Consider the following 10,749-nt stretch of genomic DNA (forward strand, 5'->3'; position numbering starts at 1 on the left):
ATATGGGCAATTGACTATTACAGTCGTTTCACCACCGTACTCATTTCACAATTGTGCACTAATTTCGCAATTTCACTTATTCATGTTTTGTTAAAATCTATTTAGATGATCCGGAAACTCAATTTATAGTTGTTTCTGTTCAATCCAATATTAATTTACAAAAATCTTTCTGGGAATTATAAATAGACGCAGAATTCTTCAAACGTTCCTGTAATTTCTGAGCTCCGTCATATACAACATTATAATTATTTAGGGCATAGGTTATCTTTTTTTCCCATTCTTTAATATCGTCTTCTAACTTCCGGTCAGTAACACCAACATTCACAATCAGCTGGCCAGCAATGTCAGGGAAGTGTTCTTCGATGAAGAGTGCCATGCCCGAGTTGGCAGTGACTAGAACAGGAAGTCCAGCAGCCATCGCTTCTAAACCTACTAAACCGAAAGGTTCGCTGCGGGATGGCATGATGAAAAGATGCGATTGCTCCAGGTCATTCTGTATTTGTTCTTGTGTGCCATACGGTAATGGATACACTTTCAAATTCGCTGACGTCACCTCACGAATGACAGATTTCCAAGTTTCTTTTGTGTTATCATCGTCAGGAAAGCCCCGGATGACCCATGTCGGAGGATTTTTATGCATCTGACGATGTATGTCCGCAACTTTGCTAAGTGCAGCAGCGACAATATCATAGCCTTTCAAATTCCCAACGCCCTTTACTCGACCAGCAGTTAAGACTTTTCTATTGTGATGTTTTTCAGGTCTTCTAATGTTAATGTCATAGAATTCCTTGTCTGGATGAGGAAGGAATTGCTTATGAGAAACGTGTGCAGAGACGAAATTGGAATCATAATGATTAAAAATGCGCGGACCGACTGAAAACACCATATCAGATTTTTTTGCTTGAGTAAGAATTTTGGTTTCGTTTTCCTCCAATAACTCTGGAGTCCATTTTTTATGCATCAATGTGTCAATAGGAATGACGTGTACAAAAAGGAACAGTTTAGCATCAGGAAAACAGATTTCCTTTAGATCAATTGCCTCTTCCCCTGTAATTGGGATATGTCCGATAATAATGTGCAGATCAATTGTACATAATGTAGGGAAATGAATGCTACGGTATAAACCCAACCACATTTTGCTTGGTACTTGTCCTTTATCAACGGCCACTATTAAGTGTATGCCTTTGTTTTGTGCATCTTGTTTGTCCTCAGGAGTAGCAGTAAGGGCAGTCACGTAAACATTAACCCCGGGTTGTTTGGCAAGGTAAGCTATCTGGCGGTGAAAACTTGACACGCCTCCCTTTTTTGTACTCCATTCATCATTAAGTATAAGAACATTCCTTGAAAATAATGCATATAGTTTTCAGAATTAGTTTGTCAGTTCTAATACAAAGCAACAAATGCCTTCATATGATAAATCGTAACGATATTAACAATGCAGAAATAGAACAGCCCAAATTAAGGTGGGTCTTGAAGCTCCATGTGAGGTCGAACACAGTCAGTCGTCCAGTACATCATTACGAACTAGTTTATTTGTATTAACTGCATACGTACCTCGGATTCTTTTTCTCGAAATTTACTGAAACATAATGAATATTGCTACTGTTATAGTAATATAATATTACTTTATTTATAGCTACTCAGCACTTAGGTTTTATTAGTCACCTTCGGACTTTAGGGCCTATGCTTTGTGAATGACTTATAAATCATGTGAGTGTGACCTATTTGACGAGGCAGTACATACTAGTTTATGATTAAAAGAAAAGTTATCTATTTAACTTAACCTATTAATTAGTAAACCATATATAGTTATTTTTCATTTACTGCTACCAAGGACGACGTGAGTATTGTTGCATGACACTGTTTTGTATTTGAATAAAGGGAAAATGTCGCTAATTTTAGAAAGGTGTTTTGAGTATGGCAGTTACCTGTTGTATACAGTCCGGTTGTTTTGATGTTTAATATATACATTTCGTATATATTTACCTTGTTTTTTGAAGACATCTTCAAATCTTTTTATTTTGATAAATGTTTTTGGTTAAAATGGATAGTCAAATTGTTTCTATATTTTATATGTAGACACTTTGGGTGGACCTCAGTTAGATTTGTTAATTTCGTGGCGATACCTTCAATTCTCTGATTTTATTGATTATATTAGACATTTTTTGGGAAACAACACTCATTTTAACTAACTATATATTTGATCTATATCAGCCGACAGATTGCTTATTAGTATTTATAGCATACATCATCGTGTAGAAACACGTGGTTTAGAGTAGTTGGTAATTTAGCCACACAAGCAAGAAAAGACGATGTTTTCCCAAAATGGTTTCAACGTAAAAATAGATCGGTCAATAATGATGTATAGGTAATTTGACAGCCTATTTGTGCTTAATCTTTTGTAAGGGCCGAGAGTGAACAGTTCCACTTCAGCTCGTAGACTCAGACTGAGTTGACAAAGATAGAGTAACCTATCTTTAAGTAGATCAAAGAAATGTATTGAAAAAAAAATAATATCAGTTCATACACCTACGTAAAATGAGTTTTTACATATCGATGACTTACTTACCTTTATTCTCTTCTTTTCCATTTCGTGGTGCCCATACTATATAAATTAGCACGGCCAAAACAACTATCGGTATGCTTTTCAAAAACAAATTCATCGTAGTATCTATAAAACCATTGTCAAAATCACGAACAAAATAAAATAATTTATGGGTATCAATTTCATTAGGAATTCACAGAACGGAGGAAATATGACATGCCTTTGCTTACTGCTTGGCAACGTGAGTTGATAAGTAAACCCACACATACCATAGCACAAATCACAACAAAACGAAACTATTGAAAAAACACCATAGCATGACATTTTTACGAACAAATGACGAATGCGCGGGTTCCAATGTAGTATGTTAATCCCATGACACAATGACAAGTAATTTGTCCGTCTTTGAAAACTATAGTCCGAGTTATAACAAATTGAACAGATTGTGATTATTTATATGTAATGCGATGTCGACCTGATATGAAGAAAATACACTCTACAAAAGAACGGACATTGCCCGAAATGTCTAGTTATTTTGAACACTTAGGACAACAATTACGAAATATTTCCCACATTTCTATGTATGCTACTTAGAATGACATCATGAAAACATACTTACATAAACAAAACTGGCTTGGCTTTCGGTATTGGCAGTATACTGCGAAGGGATTAAACAATGGCCAGGCTTACTACGTATATAATATGTAACTAGTAAACTGATAACCCAGCATGCATTGGGCCAGAATGACCAACATTCAATAATTTGACCTGAAGTACGTAAATGTCTAGCCTGACAAATTTGCGTGAGTTGCGCCCTCCACGGTGCTCCAAACCCTACATAGTGGGGCCTGATTCCGTTCGGCCGGCGAGAGCGCCACTCACGCCTACATGTCAGGTTAGTAAATATCATGCTGTGGGTGGACGCACTACGCATTTTGACTACTCCATATATATTTACAACATATTCACAATAATTTTAACATTTTAGTCAAAAATAAATAGTAATAAATTTACTTTGTTTACCAGGTGTTCGTGTTCTGGTCAGAGAGTTTACCCTTCACAATCACGATCATGACAAGCCTATTATTTTGAAGAACAAATAATGGGTTCCTGTTTAAAAACGGCAGCAGAATAAATAAAATAAATGTTGGAGCACATGTATTTTGACTTTGTCATGTACAGGGCATCCAAGATGTAATTCAGACAGTGAATTGCTGAATACCAGTAACGTGCAGAATCAAATCATGCGTGTTCCCTTTCTACTGATCCTTTGGGATTTGGTCAAAAAATGGTGTCAAATGGAATTACTGCCTGTGTATATTACAAGACAAAACATATCAGTTTACACACTTATTACCACGGCAGACCAGAAAATATAGGATATTATCCACATTTGAGTTATATCCCTCAATCATCAAAGTGGGATGCAGACACCCACGGGGAGGGGCCATTCATAAATGAACAACTTCGAAAAAGTAAAAACACTCTTATATTCTAAAAATACCAGGAGGATACGCTGTGTATATGACGTGTTTGTTCATGCATGGAGCAAAAAAAAAGATTTTTAGCTCCATGATTCAGGTAAAACATCAAAGACTTTCTCTGAGAAAAAAACCTCCATGCTCCATCTTTTGGGGCGTTTTCCCGGGCATGCGAACTTCGAAAAGTATACCCCTTTCTCTGTGAATGCACATGCGCAACCTTCACTGCACTGCCAGGTGTGAACAATATTTTCAGTGAAAACCAACCACTTTTGAAACCATGTCCCCGTGGACTAACACAACTACAAAGAGTACTTGTTCAAGTCAAAACCCCTCCAAAAATTCATTTGTGAACAGTTTTACAAAAAAACAAGGCTTATATAAAATCACAGTCATACCCAGCTGCATACACTCGCAGTGCAGCGGCAGGACCGGCTAAACATCAATGCAGGGGTCACGACTATTGAATACCAAGTTAGGGACACCGAAATACAATCAGGTCGAGGCGGGACGAGCGTGAAGTTTGCAGCAGATTCGGATTCTAGTAACACATCTAGGTAATCACATGAACCACAGCCCTTAACACCAGTCTGTGCATGAACACACTAGTCGTGATCTATCTATTAATCTTTCCGACTGTTTTTCGGTGTTGTTATTATTACATTTTTGGGTAAGAAATGTATCACTGAAATTTATTTCAATAGACTGTCGTGTTGTACATTTTACTTGTGCGTAGCGGAAAAATTGATTGCTGTTCAGAGCTCATTATTTTTATACTTTAAAAACTACTAATTTTTATTAAGTGATTATTCACCAGACCCTTGACATATAATCGAATTGCATATGTTTGTTTGTTGATTATTCCCTAAATCTGTTAGTCAAATCTGAATCTAATATGAAGCCGAATCCGAATCTGCTACTAACGTTATGCTCGTAACTGTGAATTACTAGTAGTTTGTTTTCGATTTCTGTCAATCTCGAGTGCAACTCGCCAGGTATGATTTCGTCTTATCTCATTCTTAGATCCTCATTAGTGTATAGGAGCAGTGCATCTACTATGTACATACAGAACAGTTGAATATAAAGTGACAGAATCACGGGGTCACGCTGTCGTTGACGAATCAAATGATTCCAATGATGCTCGATGATTTAGAGTAACACCATATTATTATGATTTAAAAAAAATTATAATTGATGAGTCAGTATTTGTTCAGTTGTTTGTATTATATTTCTTTGTACGTATGCACGTAAAATAATACAAATATCATAAAGATATCTGAATTCTGCATTCAATCTTTATGTCCAGGGAAGACGCCATTTTGAATCGATGTATGACGTCACGCGTTTACGTTTGTCTTTTTGAATTCCACAATATATAATGAGACCTAACATGTGAGCTGTAACATTTGTCGAACATTTGAATTTATGTGGTGGCTGGAAAATTTGTTGAAATGATAAATTACCAGCTAGACATGGCACTGCAAGAACAAAACGATGGCACATTGAAAAAAGAGGAATGTACAGATTAGATAGTGCATCCTGGTTGGCACACAGAGTTGGGTTTGATGTGGGTCACATGTGATATATACTGTAACATACTTTATTTTAGCTGAAATTAATTTTCGCTGACAAGGTGTTTTGTATGGAATTTATTTAAACAAATTTTTGATGAGTTGAATGTAAAATATAGGAAAACATGTATACTGTAAAACATGTTTAAATAGCTATACATGATATTTTAATAGGGAATTTGACTATGCATGAATTAACTGAATCATAATTTAGCTAAAGTGTCAACAATCTCATTTTAAATTAACTACATCTTGAATTAAATTAAAACTACAGATTAGCTAAATTAGCTAAACTAACATGCTAGCTAAAAGACACGTTTTACAGTATTCAATGGATTTTACTTTCACTGAATCATTCCTTCAGCAAAAATAGCGAAAATTAATTCCAAGCAAATTAATATTAATTAATTAACATTTTTACAGTAATTCATCATCATTAAGACAAACAGCATTACTGCTTGTGGTGATGTTTTAGCGGGAGCAATTAGTTTTGTATGGGGTCTTCTACATGTATGTGTCATCAAATCACAATCCACAGAGGATTTACATCCAATATCGTGACCCACATCAAGCATGACAAGACAATATGATTGGTGCTTTAAAGCGCGATAGTCGTCGCGCCACGCATGCGCGAGATATATGGGTCTCAAATAAACATAAATGGTGACTTTGAGTACAAACTGAGACATTTTCAAGCTTAAATTAGGTCATTTTTAGGTGATTTGACGGTATCGAAGATGTCACCAGTAGTATTCAGTACAAGTTGCACCCAGGTCAAACCTCGTACTTGTGATTTCCATTTGAAGAGCACATGGGATTGTGGGAAAATCAATGTTTATCAACACAAATGTCACACATGCGCAGTACGGCGACCGCCGCGCTTTAAATTGTTTATTTGAAGTATTGTTAAAGGGCGATAGTCGTCTCTTACCGTGTATTTGAATTTTATGTAAATCAACACAGGTTGTGTACGACGCTATGGATCCCATATTGAACACGGTGCGGCCACTGACTTTTAATTTTATAGTAATCTCCTACAAGGGAACAGCGTCCTCTTTTAAATTGCTCCGAAAATCGAAACACTAAACTAAACACTACAGATCTTGAACTGTGCAAAACTGTTTTGTTACTCCTTTTCAAAAGTTGAAATATGTCTTTTTTTCTTTTTTTTTTTATTTTATGCAGCAAATCAAAAAGAGGTATCGTGAAAACAATATTTGGGTATAAAGAACCGGAAAACTAGCGCACTAATAATAATTCTGAATCCATGGGTCATAGATGAAAGAAAATAGATACACAAGAGTGAACAAATGATGAATGTGAAAGAAAGAAAACGGGTGAGCTACTTAGCTTTGATGTCTTCCTAGATAACTAAACAAAGTTAGTTATGACTGTTTGGCCTTGAACATTGTTTGTGTAGTTTTCGTTCAAATTTGTCTATTCATTTGTACCTGCTATTTATCTTCATTGAAACAAAGAGAATATGGTAATATGTAAATTGGTAAGTTTTACAAGGATGTCTGCCAAAGCTTGTAGAATCTGTATGTTTCAATCCAGTACACATGGTTTTGTTTTTCTGGTACATGTAGTGATGTAGGATTTCACATGCAAACAATGTGTACTGTAAAATACTTTTTTTTTGCTTGGAATTAATTTTTGCGATTTTCGCTGAAGGAATGATTCAGTGATAATAAAACTCAGCGAATATACCTTTTTTTTCTTTATTTTACATTTGACTCGCCAAAAATCAGTGAAAATAAATTCCATACAAAACACTAAAAAAATCATTTCAGCGAAAATTAATTCCGCCTAGAATAAAGTATTTTACAGTAAGTATGAATTACATGTAAGTTAGTGAATTCATGGTATATAACAATAATTACTATGCACATTGTAATTTTCAGATTGTTGCTGAGTTACTATCTCAACATAGTGATAAGCCACCGCATGATGTGGAGGAAAGGAAAAGGGTAAGAATAGGGTTAGTTATATAGTGATGCATTCTGGGAGTTTAGGCACAACTGTAGAATTAAGGTGATTATATCATTCTTTTTCAAAGAGCTCCTTGTGATTAGAATACCAAAAAATGTCTGCCATCACGCACACCAACATTTATATCAGTGATTGGTCCTCGTTGTCCATCTGTCATCTATCAACAATTACATTTCCATCTTCTTTGAAACTACAGGGTCAATTGCTCAGTTATTTGGTGTGTAGGAACATGTGCCTCGAGTGGATCTCTGTCAGATTTGTATATTTTGTGACGACATCTTCAATTCTCTAGTTTTGGCAAATATTGTTGCTATGTTTGGTGAAAAAAAATGTTATTTTCGACTTTTTTCTGTAAACTACCTGCTCAGTTGCTTTGATAGCATGGTTATTCTGTGACGATATCTTAAATTCTCTAAAATGTTATTGTTGATTTTTTCTTAAAAACCACTACTCGGGCTGTTTATCAGATGCACAGGTCGATTTCATTCATTGGCCGACAAACTTTGCATCATGATCATGCATATTCGATTTACAGGTGCATGTCAATTTGTTTGTTTTGATTCAAACTAGAATGGTCAACTGGCAGCCATTTTGTTTTTGTTCATGTCTGATTTAGATTAAACTGCACATATGTACTATCCTGTCTAAAATCGTAGTCTGTAAACATGTCTGAAACTGTTTCTCAGAGATGGACTGGTCTATTTCATTCAAACTTTGTGTCATGATCATGCATATTGAGTTTCAGGTGCACGTCAATTTGTTTTTGAGATTCAAACAAAAATGGCTGACTGGCAGTTTTTATTCATGTCCGATTCAGTTAATAGTTTGCGTACAAGTACTTGACTCGAGGATAATACTGTAAGGTTTGTTATTTTGTGATTTAATTTGTTAAATTGATGTTCATTTTGTATAATGCACTCTAAATATTATGTGCACTAAATGCCAACTTTATTCCTTACAATATTTTTTAATGCATTCCAGTCACCGCAGCATTTATTGTTAAACATCTCATTTTTCATGCTTGTTGATCTGCGCAATATTCAAAATCGTATCTCGTGCATGAGTGGCTCTTTGACCATCATTAACATTTAACAAATTTTGAAGTCAGATGCTTTGCTTCATTGTCAGTACGTCTGAATCTGTATGAGAACATTTGTGGTCTACCTTGAGTCACTTACCTATAATATGATGATTATGTCCTGTATGTGCTCTCTAAAGTATAAAAGTACACTATAGTATGGCTGACACTATGGCATTAAATTCTGTTATGGACATGTTGGAATTCTAAACTGGAATGGCCCATTAAAAATGTGTTTTATACAACCTTGAGGTGGAGGGGGGGGGGGGGGCTGTATAAATTGCAGTTCAGTTTTGTTTATCTATTTGCACTATATTTATGCAATGGGAAAACAATCACTAAAAATGTCTATTACAGTTTATGCATTACTATTATATAATATATATGGAGTTAAAATATGCACTGTAACTTTGTTTCGCAGTTTGATTAAATTTTCAGTAGTTTTACATAAAGTGGTTAAACTTGTCATTTAAACATACATTTCTGTGATAAAGCTCACATTATTTGTTTGAATTCAGTATAATGCTGGCATTTGATTGCCCATTACATTTTTCACCCAGTGAACCAAATATTTTCTGCAGCAATACATTACTGTAGCCACAAGTAATCCCCATAATTGCGATTTGCTACTAATGATGGACTTCGTATTTAATACAGAACAGGGACTATGTTTCTCAATGCTTGTTCTTGAAGACCTTTTCTCAGCAGTCATCAGACTCACTGACCCAACTGGATTTATGTGTTTCCATTTTTACTCAACATCCGTATAAACTCAGTGATGTTAGAGGGAACACTGTTGGCACTATATTAATGGTCATCTGCTTTTGTCTGTTACAGATTGTCAATGAATTGCTGGCACAGCACGATGAGAAATTAAAAAAAAAAAAATCATTTGGAAACAAATCTTATCACAACTGTGAAAGATTAATATCTCCCCACACTGCGTCAAGGAAAAGATCAGCTCCGCTACCTGTGGTAGAACCGTTATCAATTCCAGATAATACTGTATATGTGGAGTCAGTCCCGATGGTAAATCCTGTCTTGGAAATGAACAAAAGCACTCAACCATGTCAGAAGTTAATCTGTGCATCAAGCGTACAAGTATCTCCTCTCATTGCTTCTCAGTCGTTAATCACTATAAATCCTGTACCAGAGAATGGTGTCCACACAGCCATGCCAATAGAAATGAATATGGATACCACCCCCATTGAAAACACTGATTCAGTTTTTCCTGTCAATCTTTCCGATGTTTCAACAAAGCATGATGGGATCCCTCTTGTTGGCTCAAATCCATCTTTACCAGGTATTTCTCTGATGAACCAACCTTACTTGCAAGATAATTCACCTTTAGTTGTTAGTGTTGTTCTCGATGAAAGTAGTGTTGAATCTCCAGAACATGGTAGTCACATGAATGCCAGCAATGAATGCGAATCTCTGCAACAATTACAGCCATGCAGTATAGTCACCAAGACAACCAAAGCTACTACCATTCCTAAACACAAGTCAAATGCTACAGCAAAAATGCAATGCAAAAAGGTAATTTGCATATATAGTTTTTGAATTAGTGCAATTATGTAAGATTTCCTGTAAACTGAGAACAGGAAAGTAAAATGCTTGTTTATATTTAAGTGTATTGGTAGTACACAAATACTCCACTACATATTTTATCACATAATTTAACAAGATATTTATTATAAATATTTCTGTGGTAGAAACACAGATTTAATTTTTTTTAGTGAATTTGTTTTTGATAAATTCAGTTGTTGAGTAATACTGTGACAACAAAAATGGTACATCCTGATACATTTTTCACCTTGGTGTCGTAGATGAAGTTCAAGGTATACATGTATAAGAGGAAAATGTCAGCTCTCATTGTTGGTATTGTTGACTCCATAATAAATCTTTTTTTTTGGTTGCGATAGTTCAGACAGTTTTCATATTAATCAATTTTGCTATGTGTTCTATGTATATTTTTCAGGATATTGGTTAAGTTTCATCTAAAATTGTTTGTTTTTTTGGCTGCAATAACTTAACCAATCATCTTAAATTTAAAAATTTTATCAATGAAATGTCAACCAAGTT

General features: G+C 35.2%; 2 protein-coding genes across 2 annotated transcripts; one reads left to right on the top strand and one right to left on the bottom strand.

Moving 5' to 3' along the window:
• Positions 1-139: 139 nt before the first annotated feature.
• LOC144352159 (uncharacterized) lies at positions 140-4,531 on the bottom strand. Its single transcript, XM_078009350.2, has 5 exons — positions 4,425-4,531; positions 3,165-3,203; positions 2,570-2,671; positions 1,555-1,579; positions 140-1,340 (listed from the first exon to the last, which is right to left on the bottom strand). The coding sequence occupies exons 1-5, from the start codon at positions 4,432-4,434 to the stop codon at positions 140-142; spliced, it is 1,377 nt and encodes a 458-aa protein (XP_077865476.2). The 5' UTR covers positions 4,435-4,531.
• Positions 4,496-9,982, top strand: LOC102807919 (uncharacterized). The gene is made up of 6 exons (XM_085506053.1): positions 4,496-4,583; positions 4,905-5,021; positions 6,783-6,934; positions 7,502-7,567; positions 9,505-9,945; positions 9,971-9,982. Exons 3-6 carry the CDS (start codon positions 6,908-6,910, stop codon positions 9,980-9,982), a joined length of 546 nt encoding a protein of 181 aa, XP_085362179.1. The 5' UTR covers positions 4,496-4,583; positions 4,905-5,021; positions 6,783-6,907.
• The last annotated feature ends 767 nt before the right edge of the window (positions 9,983-10,749 follow it).

This window comes from Saccoglossus kowalevskii, chromosome 12 (genome assembly GCF_978046115.1).
Source record: "Saccoglossus kowalevskii chromosome 12, keSacKowa6.1, whole genome shotgun sequence".
Classification (NCBI taxonomy): Eukaryota; Metazoa; Hemichordata; class Enteropneusta; family Harrimaniidae; genus Saccoglossus; species Saccoglossus kowalevskii.

Bases quoted from the DNA above. Each gene is read 5' to 3' on its own strand.
- LOC144352159 (XM_078009350.2), bottom strand. The intron at 1,580-2,569 runs GTAAGTAAGTCA...ATTATGTTTCAG, and splicing joins TGGAAAAGAAGAGAATAAAG to TAAATTTCGAGAAAAAGAAT. The intron at 1,341-1,554 runs GTACGTATGCAG...ATTATTTTCAAG, and splicing joins TTCGAGAAAAAGAATCCGAG to GAATGTTCTTATACTTAATG.
- LOC102807919 (XM_085506053.1), top strand. From the start codon at position 6,908: ATGATGAATGTGAAAGAAAGAAAACGG. The intron at 6,935-7,501 runs GTGAGCTACTTA...TGTAATTTTCAG, and splicing joins ATGTGAAAGAAAGAAAACGG to ATTGTTGCTGAGTTACTATC. The intron at 7,568-9,504 runs GTAAGAATAGGG...TGTCTGTTACAG, and splicing joins ATGTGGAGGAAAGGAAAAGG to ATTGTCAATGAATTGCTGGC.